The sequence below is a fragment of the Pygocentrus nattereri genome, chromosome 1 (genome assembly GCF_015220715.1).
Source record: "Pygocentrus nattereri isolate fPygNat1 chromosome 1, fPygNat1.pri, whole genome shotgun sequence".
Lineage (NCBI taxonomy): Eukaryota > Metazoa > Chordata > Actinopteri > Characiformes > Serrasalmidae > Pygocentrus > Pygocentrus nattereri.
The window spans coordinates 19,305,066-19,320,353 of NC_051211.1; the positions used below are offsets into that span (position 1 = coordinate 19,305,066).

General features: G+C 38.4%; 1 protein-coding gene across 2 annotated transcripts in view; it reads right to left on the reverse strand.

Moving 5' to 3' along the window:
• Positions 1-1,677: 1,677 nt before the first annotated feature.
• The window catches only part of zmp:0000000896 (caspase recruitment domain-containing protein 10), a 29,847-nt gene continuing 16,236 nt past the window's right edge, over positions 1,678-15,288 (reverse strand). Inside the window, exons 13-24 of one of the 2 annotated variants that reach the window (XM_017716014.2) lie at positions 14,965-15,053; positions 14,359-14,405; positions 13,337-13,439; positions 12,283-12,454; positions 11,087-11,210; positions 9,974-10,214; positions 9,023-9,089; positions 8,818-8,917; positions 7,320-7,478; positions 6,323-6,435; positions 5,928-6,043; positions 1,678-3,285 (exon numbers count right to left, since the gene is read on the reverse strand). In XM_017716014.2, coding sequence (XP_017571503.1) covers positions 3,084-3,285; positions 5,928-6,043; positions 6,323-6,435; positions 7,320-7,478; positions 8,818-8,917; positions 9,023-9,089; positions 9,974-10,214; positions 11,087-11,210; positions 12,283-12,454; positions 13,337-13,439; positions 14,359-14,405; positions 14,965-15,053 — 1,533 coding nt within the window. In that variant the 3' untranslated portion in view covers positions 1,678-3,083. Of the gene's footprint in view, positions 3,286-5,927; positions 6,044-6,322; positions 6,436-7,319; positions 7,508-8,817; positions 8,918-9,022; positions 9,090-9,973; positions 10,215-11,086; positions 11,211-12,282; positions 12,455-13,336; positions 13,440-14,358; positions 14,406-14,964; positions 15,054-15,288 lie in introns of those variants that run through there. The other variant, XM_017716015.2, reaches the window with a different exon arrangement.

Here is a 15,288-nt window from a genome sequence, read left to right on the forward strand (position 1 = left end):
ACGGGCTTTTTCACAAGTGTGCATATTGTCGCTTGTGTTCAATCAATCAATCAATCAATCAATCAATCAATCAATCAATCAATCAATCAATCAATCAGTCAACCTTTATTTTGACTCGGAAGGGCAACCCTCATTTTCAATGTAGCTGAGCATTTACAAAAACAGGGATTGACATGACAAAGAAAATAATATCTATATGTAATCATTTTAAATTAAAATTAAATTTAAAAATAACAGTGAAAAAAAGATAAAAATGGACAAAAATAATAAAAATAAAAGTTGAGGTTTAATTGATGAGATTAAGATCAGAAGAAAATAAGAGATTAATAAAATAAAAATATAATAATAATAATAAAAAAAATTAAAATAAGTTAAAAATTAATAAAGAACTAAGGGAAGAACTAAAACAAGAAATAGAAGTTAAGAATAAATAAGATTAAATAAAACAGGTACAGGCTGTCTGAAGGTGGTTCGATATTAAAAGTTTAAAATGACTGAGTGACACCAGTGAGCTGAGTTTTAGTGTTTCCTGTAGTGAATTCCAGCTGGTGCTGTAACTAAAAGCAGATTTTCCCAGTTCAGTAAAAACTCTTGGTACCTGGCAGCTGATCCAATTACTAGAGCGAGTCTGATAATTACTGTTATTTGTATTCATCAATGAAGTGATATATTCTGGCAAATGACCGGAGAGTGTCTTATAAATAAAAATCAACCAGTGTGTTTCCCTTCGTACCGTTAAAGAGGGCCAACCAACTTTCGCATACAGCTCACAGTGGTGATTTCTGTACGGATCTCCAGTGATGAACCTCAGGGCAGAGTGATACACTGGGTCCAGTAGTTAAGTAAAATAAGAGGTAAAGGCAAACGGACGCGATGTGTGTGTTGATGTGCTTTTATGCGGAGAAAGTATAACCAGATCTTATCTGCTCAAACTGAAGATGCGTTTTAGTGAAACGTGTAAACAGAATCCAACCAAACTTTATTCAGGTACATTACAGACCTGAAACACATAGTTACTAATGCAAGGCGTAAACAGGCTAAACGAGTCTACTGCGTTTTGCATTATGTGAAAGTGGTTTTCTCTAAAGCAAATAAAATACTGTTAAACATTCCCTAAATTACTAAATGAATATTCATCAATAAAATACTTCATCACAGTTTACCAATGGTTAAGGTGCCTAAATACTTTTTGGGGCCACTGTATTGCACCCATTAGGAAGTGAAATCCCGCTCGCCATTCCTTTTCCTAAATTTGCAGTTATTCTCTTGTAACCAGCTGGTTCTGACATCAGTTTATTAGGAAGTTAGTTGGTGAATTATTAGTTAAGAAGTCTAACATGTTATTAAAGTTTTTTTAGCCATTAAATGTTTATAAACCTAGTTATTAGATTTAAGTTAGTATTTATTGGACACTTTTACAGAAGTGGTTACTACAGAAATCTTATTTGCTTATCCCAAAGGCAGTGAATCAGCCAAGCCTTTGGTGTCTGAAGTTTGTTGGAGTCTTTTTTTTTTGCACTTAAACCTCTGAGGCTAATGTAGCTAACTTAACTATGTAACTAGAACTACTGGTTCTGTGAACCACTGCTTTCTATGTTTACCAATGGCTTGTATAAGCATCTCTTGTTTAATGAAGATGGATGGTTATGACTGTAATCATGGAAATGGAAGATGTGGTTACCATGGTAACACTTGATTATTAATACGCACCATTTGCTTTTATTTCACTTTTCTTTTCTGAGGTCACACAGGTAGTTTATTAAAAATGTGGCTCAATGAGAAAGAGTAGCCTCTAGCACCAAAAAAGAAAGTCACACAAACATTAAACAACACTGATATAAAAACATTTTGGGAGCATCATCATCAATTACAGAAGGGTTTCAGGAGGAGTCCTGTGTTACGGTTATTAGACGCTGTTTGTCACTCCACAGTTAGCACTGATATTGTGTATTTTGGGTCCTTAGACTCTGTGATTATGGATTAAAATCCCAGATTAACCCCTTAAACTGCAGGCCTATCATTATTATTATTATTATTAGGACCTACTCTAAATTATTCAGTAACTATTCAGTAACAGGAGGCTAAAATATAAGTTATGTAGTTATGAAAGTGAGAAGTTCGAAGAGTGAGGAGTATACAGGGCTTACAGTTCAGGGTTAATCTGATGGTGACAGAGAACTCCTACTCAGTGACCTGTTAGTCAGACACTAGAGGGCCCTTGTGAGCAAGTGCAGAAGGAGGGGTCTGTGGAACTTTGGTCTAAATTTTCAATGCTCTTTTAAAGGGCCCATAGCATGGACAATCAAAATGTTGTCACTTTTTGAATGAAGAGAGTCTGATATAGCACGTAAACACTGTAAACCAATAAAATCCATATATGATGCCTAAGATGCAAAACAACCCCTTTTAAAGTCATTGCTTTCACAATGTCACAAAACCAACACATTTACATATATCTGCCTATTCAGTCTACATCAGCTAGCTCTGCCTGTTCACACAGGTCATAGGACGTGTTTCAGCCTGGACTGAATTTTGAATGAGGCACAATACAAGATAGCCAGACTGAACAGCGATCATTTACATATTTCAGTCTTCAGGGGGAGGGTTCATTTGATTGAAAACATTGGATTGATAAACATGGATTGATAAACATTTCAAAACTGATGTGTATAATAATAAATAGAAAACATAATATTTCAATAACAAAACACAAATAACAGAGAAAAAGCCATGAACTCATTTCACTGCATACAAAAACAGCTGAAACTACAAAATGCCCCAAACGTTAGTGGAGTGACTAGAGAGAATGCAGCTTTGACTGCAAAGGAACATCAGATTCAATTACAAAGTACCACTTTATAACACTTTGTGATGCTCTTCGTGAAGGGGACACTAATTTTCAGTTCAACTGGAGTTCAATTACTGACATGTAAACAGAATCATTTAGAATAGTATGAGGTGAAATATGAGGACTCTCTCTAGCGCCCTCTAGCATTTAGTAGTCATATTTTTGGTAAAACTGGATGAATAGGAAGTGGGCAGATTCCCCCTAAGCTGCTTCTGACAGCGCCTCTACGGCTCTACTACAGCCTGTCCATTTCCACCCAGGCCACCGCCCCCTGCTGGCTGTGTATGGTGCTGCGGACAGCGGTCAGAAGTTCCTCGGTGCAGCTCCAGGTGTTGGGTTCCACTGTGCAGTACAGCAGCGGCAGAGTCTCCAACAGAAGCTCATCAGCCTTCAGCTCCAACATCAACTCATCCTCCCCACGGCATGATAACAACTTGCTGCGCAGAGAGAGAGAGAGAGAGAGAGAGAGAGAGAGAGAGAGAGAGAGCTTGTAAAATGTTCATTCACTCTCACTAAAAATACAATAAAGTCAAGTTCAGTTCACCTATATTGAGGTATAAAGTTATAGTCTGCTTCAAACATAATACTGTGGTACATGGTGTAACAAATTGTAAGCAAATCTACAGTATTTGGGATAACTTTGCAATTCCCGAGGCAGCGAGCATATAGCGGTCCGCTGGCTTGATAAGGTCAGCACCCTGCTGACTGTTTGCCACTTCTGGTCCAACCTTGGACTGCCTAGATTATTGTCCTGCATACAAGCTCTACCTAGTTTATTTTAAATGCACACAGCCTTTTATTTCAGAAAATAAAGTAAGATTACATAATTCAAAACAGATGAGAGAGAGAGAAAAAAATAATGACTAGGCCTGATATAAAATGATTTTTAGATAATGTAGATGCTGGCACTGTGCTAGATTAAAATGATTTACTCAACTAATATGCAAAGTATAACTAAAGAAAGGAAGGAAACAAGTAAATATTTGACGTGATTTCATCACTTAAATCCTCTACATGTGAACTGGACCCTCTACCAACATGCTTTTTCAAGCAGGTTCTGAGCTCATTATCTAATGAAGTTCTAATGATTGTTAATCAGTCTTTGCAACTGGGAGAATTCCCTAATATTCTTAAAACTGCAGTGGTTAAACCACTACTAAAGAACAGAAATCTCGATCCCACATTTCTCAATAATTATCGACCTATATCTAACCTTCCTTTTCTTAGCAAAATCATTGAAAAAGTTGTGTCAACACAGTTGAATGATTATGTTAAAGTAAACCAAATAAATGACACTTTTCAGTCCGGTTTCAGAGCTCTCCATAGCACTGAAACAGCACTAGTTAGGGTAGTAAATGACCTTAGATTGAATAAAGATGCAGGCAAACTCTCAGTCCTTTTTCTCCTAGATTTAAGCGCTGCTTTTGACACTGTTGATCATGAAATACTTATTGATCGACTACAGAGCTGGGTAGGCCTTAGTGGCTTAGTCTTAGACTGGTTTAGATCGTATCTAACTGGGCGCGATTACTATGTTGCATTAGGTACCTCTTCCTCCACACGTCAAAAAATAACTTGTGGCGTCCCCCAAGGATCAATTCTTGGGCCTTTACTGTTCAACCTATATATGCTTCCATTACCGCATATCATTAACAAACATGGTATTAGTTATCATCAATATGCAGATGACACTCAACTTTACATTTCTTTAGAACCTAAAGCCCTAAAATCAATTAGCTCACTGTTTGAGTGCATAGGTGATATACAGACATGGATGTCAGACAATTTTCTGCAATTAAATAAAGAGAAGACAGAGGTTCTTGTTATTGGCAGTGATTCACAAAAGAATGATGTTCAGACTTATTTAAATCAAATGAATCTGAAGGCCAAACAATGTGTTAAGAACTTGGGCGTCACTTTTGATAATGAGCTCAGCTTTAAATCACACATCATGACTACATGCAAGACAGCTTATTTTCACCTTAGAAACATCGCTAAGGTCCGAGATATGCTCTCTCCTGCTGATAGTGAAAAACTTGTCCATGCATTTATCACATCAAGGATAGATTATTGCAACGCTGTTTTATCTGCTCTCCCTAAGAGATCTATTTCTCACCTACAGCGAGTTCAGAATGCTGCTGCAAGGGTCTTGACCCGGAGAAGAAAGAGAGATCATATTACACCTGCACTCCACTCACTGCACTGGTTACCTGTCAGTTTTAGAATAGATTTTAAGGTTCTGGTGATGGTGTTTAAATGTCTTCATGGTCTTGCTCCTCTTTACCTCACTGAAATGATGGTGAGATATGTTACTGTCAGGTCTCTCAGGTCTTCAAACAGTAATCTACTGGTGATTCCTAAAACCCGGTTAAAGATTGGCGAGGGTGCTTTTAGCCACTATGGCCCAAAGCTTTGGAACTCTCTTCCTGAGGAGCTAAGAGGCATTACATCCCTGTACAGCTTCAAGAGTAATCTTAAAACCTTCCTGTTTAGATCTGCTTTTAGTTAAGAAACTTTTGTCTGTTCTATCTTTTTCATTTTATCTTTTTCATTTTATTTCATTATTTTATTTTGTTTCCTTCTATCTTTATTTCTTTTAATGTGTTTTGCTTATCTTTGTTTTCTTTTTATTTATTCTGTAAAGCACTTTGAGTTGCATGTATGTATGAAAGGTGCTATACAAATAAAGATTATTATTATTATTATTATTATTATAAATTGGACTATGAGTGGAAAATGAGCAACTGTAAGTAGAAATGGCAATACGCCAGCTTTGCCATCAGCAGACCAACAGTGGTCCATTTTCAGTTGGCTATCAGTGTCAACATGGATTGAGGCAACTGTGGGATTGTTAAGTATGCTGTCAGCACCACGCTACTTGGTGAGGTTTTAGCATGTGAGCTACATTAGCCCAGCACAAATGTAAAACAAATGAAGCAAACTTTAGACACCAAACCTGTCTCGGGGGAAGGGGTTTAAAAAGGGGGTAAAATGATGCCAGTTGTTTTTGTCAAATAATTACTGTAAATGTAATTGTCATGTTGGTAATCATAGTGGAAATTTACAGTAAGCGACATACCGGAACTTCCTGCCCTTTTTGTCTTTAGGCTTAATGTGGATGACGATGGGATACAGTCCCTGTTTTAGGAGAGACTCGACACGGTTCACTCCCAACTCCAGTAGACAGTGCTTGTCCTGGCGCACACACACAAACACAGAAAAGCTGATTTTAAGTGTATGGATATTATTTTTCTCTGTTTGGTAAAGTGCTGTTCAAAGGTCTTAGGCACTTCAGCACATTACTTAAAGCCACTAATTGTGGCAGTAAGTGTGTTTTTGCTGTAAAACCATCATATATTATTGGAACTGATACAGACAAAGGAAACAAAAATTTCCTATTTAAAAAATTCTTGCATAGTTTGGTGCCAGATTTGTAGTGTAGTATCCATTTAGCATTAGATGTTTGTGTTGTACCTGATTTATAACCTCTTGAATGCTCTGTAGTCTAATTCCCAGCGTTTGCTCTGATGTTGAAGAGTCCAACAGGAACACGCTCTTATCCTGCTGTTCACATACTGCGATTGGCTCTGCAAGAAAAGAAACACCCTCAAAACAATAAACAAATAACAACAAAGTGAAACAAATACAACACACTCAGCACCTCTACACAACATCCAAGTACAAACTATGTCCGGCCTGAAAAGTTTTACTATTAATATTATTAAATATATCGTTTTAGAAGCTTTGTCTTTGTTAACCCCTTGGACCCCACGAGAATCGAAGAACATTCTTATGAATTCCTGTAAAATTTTATAACTAGAAGGTCATTTATTACTGTTTTAAACAAAACATTTGATGATAAAACCAGGAGATAATGTCAATTACTTACTGATGGATGTGATATTTGTCTAATACACATCATATACCCAGGTATTGTTAACTAAAAGCTGAACACTACACTATTGAACACACTGCCACCACAGCTCCCAGTAGTAGTCAAGTCAAGTCAAATTTATTTGTATAGCGCTTTTTACAACTGATGTAGTCGCATAGCAGCTTCACAGAATTCCAGTAAAGACAAAGTTTTAACATGAAATGTAAACACACTCAGGTGAGCAAGCCAGGGGCACCAGTGGCAAGGAAAAACTCCCTCAGAACTGAGGAAGAAACCTTGGGAGGAACCAAGGCTCACAAGGGGGGCACCTATCCTTCTCTGGTCAGTACTGCTCAGTTTCGTCTGCTCTGTATATCCACAGAATTTCAGAGAATGTGCACAAATACGGATGAAATGAATGCTGAGTACGGACAGAAGGCTCCATCCGTATCCATATCCGTATTTAATGTTGAGCATAAATGAGCATTAAGACTGCATGGTATGTTATAGAACATACATTGTTTCCTTTACCTTTACTGTGTTCAGAAAAATCGTTTCTAGCTGATAACTCTTCTGTGTGTGTGCGTGTGTGTGTACCTGGCTGGCAGGTGTTAAAGTGTAATCCCGACTCTGCAGGCTGCAGTAATCTCTCTATGAGACGGTGGGACAGCAGAGATGGGGAGAACACCACAGGCCGTTTACACTCAACCTCCACTGGCTGCACCACACTGTAGGGGATCAGGTGCTCCTCGTGACCTACACACACAAATATGCATGTATGCATGCTTATGCACACACAAAACACACAAAAACAAGCAGGGTACATAACCTTTCTTTGAAGGAACAGTTTGGCTGGCACAAAAAAAACATATGTATCCTAAATGTAGCTGACCATGCAGTGCACCAAGTACAGTCAAGGGAATTTCACAGAATGAACAATGTAGACATTAAGACCAAATGTAGTCAGAGGGAGGTCTCAGCGCTGTGTGTTTTTCTTTGAAAGTTGTTGCTACATTAGCCTCACAACTGCAGGGCCAATCTAAAAAAAGCAAATTTCAGAAACTAAAATATGGCTGATAGGCTGCATTTAGGGTAAGGGGGAAAAACTGTGTGAGTTATTTTTTGCCAATATTATTTTTTGCCAAACTAAAACATATTGTAAATTTTAAAAGCAGAAATTATAGCTGTATATTGGTGCTGTTGTGCAATCTCCATTTTGGTGATTTTATACTTTTTTGCATAATTTGAAAACTCCAGTTACCCTTTACATTTCATTGTTTCAGGATGAACAGACCAATGGAAATGGTTCAAAATGACCTAGACAAATTTTGTTTTTATTAACTTACATTAAGTTTATTAGTCCCACAATGGGGAGATTTCACCTCTGCATTTAACCCATCCGTGAAGTGAAACACCACATACACTCTAGTGAGCACACACACCCTAGGGGGCAGCGAGCACACTTGCCCGGAGCGGTGGGCAGCCCAATCCGCAGCGCCTGGGGAGCAGTTGGGGGTTAGGTGTCTTGCTCAAGGACACCTCAGTCATGTGCTGTCGGCTCTGGGGATTGAACCGGTGACCTTCCGGTCACGAGGCTGGTTCCCTAACCTCCAGCCCACGACTGCCCCCAAGTCCTCCTGTAAAGGTACCATTTTGGAGCTACAAGGTTTTGTTCTGACAGCAACGATATACTGGAGCTATGAGGCCAATGTAGCTACATAATGACAGAAATCTATGTCACCCAAAATCTACAATATTTACCTTGCAGCTGCAGTGAAAAACTAACGTAGGAAACTTCAGATACCAAACATGTCTTGGCTGGTTGAATATCTTTAGGGTAAATAGTGTAAATTTGGTTCTTTTTTTAAAGATGTTCATTAAAGACATCAACGATGTCTGTGTAAATCTGATTTTATGTTGAACTATTTCATCTGTAAATGTCATTTAAGAACAGTTAAACGTGTTAACTGAATATTGATATGAAGACTATTAATTGTTAAGGGCTGAATAGTTTTTGAACATGATTTGATTTCTTTTTTCTTTGCTTTGTGAAGGCACTGACTGTGCTTTGTATTAGACTGTAAATGAGGCTTACGGTTGCTAAGTGTGTAGAGGACCGGAGAGAACGAACCAATCCTGCGGCTGTTAGTCGCTGCTTTCACCAACCGCAGACGATCAGACCCCTTTTTACAAAACTACACACACACACACACACACACACACACAGATTGTGCATAATATAAAAAGCGATTTCAAATGATAGTAAATGTAGAGTAATAGACAGAGAGGTGAAGTCTTACTTTCTTCTTGCTGTCTTTATACTCCAGTGCCATAGTACGCAGCTTCACCAACATCAACTGCTGTGCCCTAACACACAACACAGCACATAAGCACACACAACCATCAGACCACACTTAGCATGAGTGTATGATCATGATTGTGACCAGGGGCACAACTACCCACTTCTCTGGGAGTTTGCAAGACCCATTTTATCAGGCTTCGTTAGATCTCTGCCTCCAGCCTACTCAATTTGTGGTCTTCTTTGAATCTTTTATTGTTTTTCCTAGTTTTATTTGTTTTTCTTAAATAATGTAAAACTCAAGTTTAATTAATCTCTTACATGTGTATCCTACTTCTGATGTGTCATTATAGTCACAACATGGAATCGTGTGGTTACATACAGTATCACTGCTGTCGCAACAAAACTTCATATCTCCAAATGAATAACTTTACAGAAGGAAGAAAATTTACTTTTAATCTATGTCACTATAACCAAACTACTTTCCATTTCTTTTGAGCTATTCTGCTTGAATTGCATGAAATACGGGGTTATACTCTGTGTGTATCATGTGCAGGATGTCATTTGCTCCCACAGCAGTGATATATTTTCTGGTGTACAGGTAACAGACCCAGAAAAGTAAAAAATAAAATATGCTGTATTCTACATACTGTACTCTATTTATCTTTTCATTGCTCTTATCAGTAGATAAAATTGTGCTTAGGGTTATCTATGGGCTGCATTTATTTAAATTTATCAGAGTAACCTTTTTTCTTTGAAGTTCTGGACTTGAGGTTTGTGTGCCTTTTTGCCTGGCGCCCCCATGTGTTGAATATCCTGCATACCCACTTTACGTTTGTGACAGCGTGATGTGTGTGTGACGTGTGGGTGTGTATGTTTGATGGCATATTAATGCTGGGTGGCCCTGTCTGCAGCAGTGTATTAGAGAGAGAGTGTGTGTGTGTGTGTTTACCTGTTGTAGTTTGGCACTGCTCCAGGCTGTAGTGGTTTAGCAGAGTGTGTAACCACATGTGTGCAGCGCCACTGGTATTTTCCATTGTATCGTGTGTCTGTCACATGCAGGATGTCATTACAGCTCACACGCAGACAGGGCGGGTCACTATAGGGACAGAGGTCAAGGTTCACACGAACGTAAAAAGAGTCAGCACCAGTGAAGGAGGGAGAGGAGAGTTCACTGCTCAAATGAGAGTAACCTGAGAGAGAGAGAGAGAGAGAGAGAGAGAGAGTGGTGTTTAGTTTAGGAGTGATTTTAATCCAGTATGAATCTACTTTTACAGTCTCAAAGTAATAGTTATGAAGTGACCTTAATCCAGTATGAGTTTGCAGCATGTGTAGTTTTGTCACTCTAACAGTAATAACTGTGATTTCAATCCCAATTAAAATGTGTGTAGGCCAGTCTAATCCCACTCATTACACCACACAACCTACCCTGGCAAAACAAATCCATCTTACATAATGCATTCATTTTCTGGATAACTGTAACGCCGGGGATAAGCAACTTTTATTAAGTGATACTTTTATTAATCAGGGCAAATTCAGAGTCCTAGCCTAGACAGTCCAGGTTCGTAAAGCCAACACAGATTGAACGGGGGGCAGACATGACAGACAAACCAGAATCACACAATAAACAATCAATACGATCAAACATCGAAACAGTTCAAACAAAGACCAGTAACCAGGGGAAAACACAGGGCTTAAATACATAAGGGTAAATGAGGGACAGGTGGAAACACAGGTTGGAGACAATCAAAACAAGGGGCCGGACTAGGAAACCAAAACAACAGGAACACATGGACAGGACTGGGAGGGGCCAATCGTGACAATAACCTTGAAGTAAGGTGTGTATAGACTAATGTGTGCACTAAAAATGGTTCATAATTAAACTGTGTCAAGTAGTTGCACACTAATTAAATATGTCAGATCAACACTATTGACATTTATAAGTTTTTATTGACAATAAGTGTGTTGATTTGACTTTTTTTATTTGCAACCACTTGACACATTTTAGCCATGCAAATTCAAAGTGTCATTTTTTTCCCTGTGTTTGTACATTAGAGAGACTCACCCTCCTCATTAAACTTGTGTTTGAGAGAAGCTGGTTCTGTCCACCACTGCAAAGAGAAATGAGCCACTTCCCCTGTACACTGCCTTAGGTCAACATGGCCACCTACAAACAGCTCCTGCTCCAACTACAGCACAGACATTACAGCACACAAATTAACACCAGCACCGACATTACAGTATACAAATTAACACTAGAACACAAATCAACACCAGCACAGACATTACAGCACACAAATTAACACCAGCACAGACATTACAGTATACAAATTAACACTAGAACACAAATTAACACCAGCACAGACATTACAGTATACAAATTAACACTAGAACACAAATTAACACCAGCACAGACATTACAGTATACAAATTAACACTAGAACACAAATTAACACCAGCACAGACATTACAGTATACAAATTAACACTAGAACACAAATTAACACCAGCACAGAGATTACAGCACACAAATTAGCACCAGCACACAAAGTAACACCAGCACAGACATTACAGCACACAAATTAACACCAGCACAGAGATTATAGCACACAAATTAACACCAGCACAGAGATTATAGCACACAAATTAACACCAGCACAGACATTACAGCACACAAATTAGCACCAGCACACAAAGTAACACCACCACAGACATTACAGCACACAAATTAACACCAGCACAGAGATTATAGCACACAAATTAACACCAGCACAGAGATTATAGCACACAAATTAACACCAGCACAGACATTACAGCACACAAATTAGCACCAGCACACAAAGTAACACCACCACAGACATTACAGCACACAAATTAACACCAGCACAGAGATTATAGCACACAAATTAACACCAGCACAGAGATTATAGCACACAAATTAACACCAGCACAGACATTACAGCACACAAAGTAACACCTGCACAGACATTACAGCACACAAATTAACACCAGCACAGACATTACAGCACAGAGACTAACTGTGATTAAAGCACACTGATTGTAGATTAACTACAATACATAGGCCTTAGAACACATATTAACTAGACATTAGATTAATGTGACTTGTCTTTATTAGACTGTGAAAACATATGATATATTCACACTGCATTGTGCATATATCATACGATTCTTAGTGGAATAAACATAAAGAAGGAACTGCTTTTCTCCAATCTGTCTTTAATTCTTTCTATCTCTCTCTCACCTCCAGGAGCTCACTCCCCTCTTTGAGGCCACATTTCTCCGCCATTGACCCCGACCTCACTGTTTGCACAAATATTCCCGTACGGTTGCCCCCAACAATAGTGATGTCATTAGCCAGGCTCACGTTCTTGGGTGGAGAGGGGGGCGAGGGGACTACTGGCAGGGGCTCTGGACTGAAAGAGAGAAAGAAATAGTGGGAGAGAAAAAAAATGTAATTATAAGTATAGTGTGGGAGGGAGCTGTGAAAGAGATGATATTATTCTGTTTCAAAATATGTTCTGTTTCTAATTAGATGATCTGAATTAGGATGACTCTGACACAGAATCGCTTAATTATCATAATCACAAAATCACATTTATATGTTGCTTTTGTGTAAAGTTTTAATCTATGCTTAGTATTACAGACAATCATTCTGTTCTGGCTATGGCACTATGGCAATGGCATAGTACTTCAGAGAGTCACATAAATTGTAAATAAAATGGAGTGGAAAATGTTCACTCTAGTCCACTCACTGTAATATCCAGCTCTAAGATATAGAAGGGCAGTGATTGGTTGATTAAAGCTCACACACGTCTTTTTTGTTTGCCTTTCTCAAAAAGAGCGACACCTGTGAGTGGTTTTCACCTACAAGCATTCTTGTTTGAATAATTTACACGCTCACATCCATCTACATCCACAAATACACCCGAAACATATCAAAATGTCTTGTGAACACAGCCTAATGTGTAAAGCCTTCAGTCCAGCTCCTAAAGGCATCACCAAGGGCAGAGCCCACTTGGCTGTATCTACGTAGATGCCACAGAGAAAAGATTCCTGATTGGATCTTTTTTTGGGCTGTTAACCTTTTGTTTTCAACCAAGACTTCAATAATGGAATCAGATTATACATGCAGAGTATAAATACAACAAGCATGATGATTAAAAAAAAAAAAAATTAAAAACTACAGATTACAGATGTTTATGTTTTAGCGCCCATTGTTAGGCCTTTTCTGAAGGTCTAGAAGAACCCAATGGTTCCCCGCTGGCACCGTGTGCACAGTTTGTTTGTCCACTCACTGCAGTGATGTTTTGCTCGATGCAAGCTTGTTCACCAGATCAGAAGGGAAAAGCTGAGACTGCAGAGAAGCACACGACGCCCATAGAGACGATTCAGAGTCATCTACAAATACAAACAAACACACAGATTAGGTAAGTACATACAGTGAATGTGTTAATTAACAAAATCAAGCCTGTAACCTGTACAGCTACAGTACTATACAAAAGTCTTAGGGCTCTAAGCACATTGCTTAAAGCCATTTATTTTAGCAGTAAGTGTGTTTTTATCACTGAAAACACCATATATCATTAGAATAGCTGCCAATAAACATGGAAAAAATTAACAAGAACTTATTTTGAAAAGTAGTTGATATCTTGTGAGCCAGTTTGACGAAAACGTTTGGTTCCATGGTGCTCTTGGACACCCCAGTTGCATCACATGGGTTTGTACAGTTCCACCCCCAGCACACTTGTGTTCATGTTGTTAAGCACTGAGTAGTCAAACCAGGTGTTGGAAGGTAACTACTATTAATATTGGGTTGCCACAAGACGAGAGATGTAAAGGGTTAATCGAACACTCTGAAAAACATAAAATCCCTATATATCATCTTAATGTTGTTTGTATTCTAATATTATTATTATTCTGAACAAATAAAATACTTAATGGTTTTTGTGGTTGGGATGTGGTTGGGATAGTGTAGTGGGTAACACCTCTGCTTTCTATGCTGTAGACTGGGGTTCAATCCCCACTTGGGTAAGCACCCTACACTATACCAATAAGAGTCCTTAGGCAAGACTCCTAACACCACCTTCGCCTACCTGTGTAAATGATCAAACTGTAAGTCGCTCTGGATAAGCGCGTCTGCCAAATGCCGTAAATGTAAACTTAATGCCCAGATAAGTCGTTATTATACTTACTATATGCCCAGATAAGAAAAAGTTATTTATCGGGTAAATAAAATACAGTACACAGTACTGTATATCAGCCTATAGAGTGTATATGGTGTGGCACACTGCTACAGCTGGGTGTGTGTGTAACAAACCTGTGGTGGTGTCGGTTTCATCACTGCCCCACGAATCCAGATCAAACCTGAAACACAGTGACCACACACTATTACACACTCAGGGGGTGTTTATGGGTGTGTGTATGTACACAGTGTGAGTGTTTGTATGTTTTTTGTATGTCTTTAAAGTGTGTGCAGAGCGTTAGTATGCAGGGTGTTTATATATTTGTGTGTATGATCATGTTAGGCCTGTCACAACCATTCAATTTCAAATTTAAGCAATTAATTGTTATATAAAAAATTGTGATTAACAAATTTTGTCCTTTTTTTGGAACAATTAAATAGTATTAAAGCACAAGCCTAAAATGGCTAAATTGGCTGATCTGCTTTCTTTTGTTTATATTCATTTAAGTAAAAGACTCATCAGAACTGATAACATAAACCTATGATAGTTAACTGTAGAAGATAATTGCAGTCAGCTAAAATAAATGCAATTAGCTCAAATAATCAAGTGATTATTAATTAGTCATTTCGACAAGCCTAGCACATGTAGTCTATGTATCTCTATATGCTGATTTGAGAGTGTGTTTGTATGTGTGTGTGTGTGCAGACTGTCAGTGTGCAGGGTGTAAGTGTGTGCCTTACTCAGTATTGACTCTGCGGTTGATGGAGTTCATGCAGGGGGGAAACGGGAATGTGGACAGCCTGTTGATCTCCTTTGCTCTGTCACACGGCTACGTACACAAATTGAAGAAGAGACAGCTTTATGATAACAGTAGACAGAGATTATATTTATCAGAAAGCATGGTTTTCATAGTAAAAGCAGGGGTTCTTGTTAAATTCAATAATATTTCAATACTTTTATACTTAATCCTGTTCGACAAGAGGTCAGGAATATTGAATTAATGGACAGTCCTCTAATGGACCTCTGATGCACACTATCCATCCAAACTGAGAAATCCTGCTTTG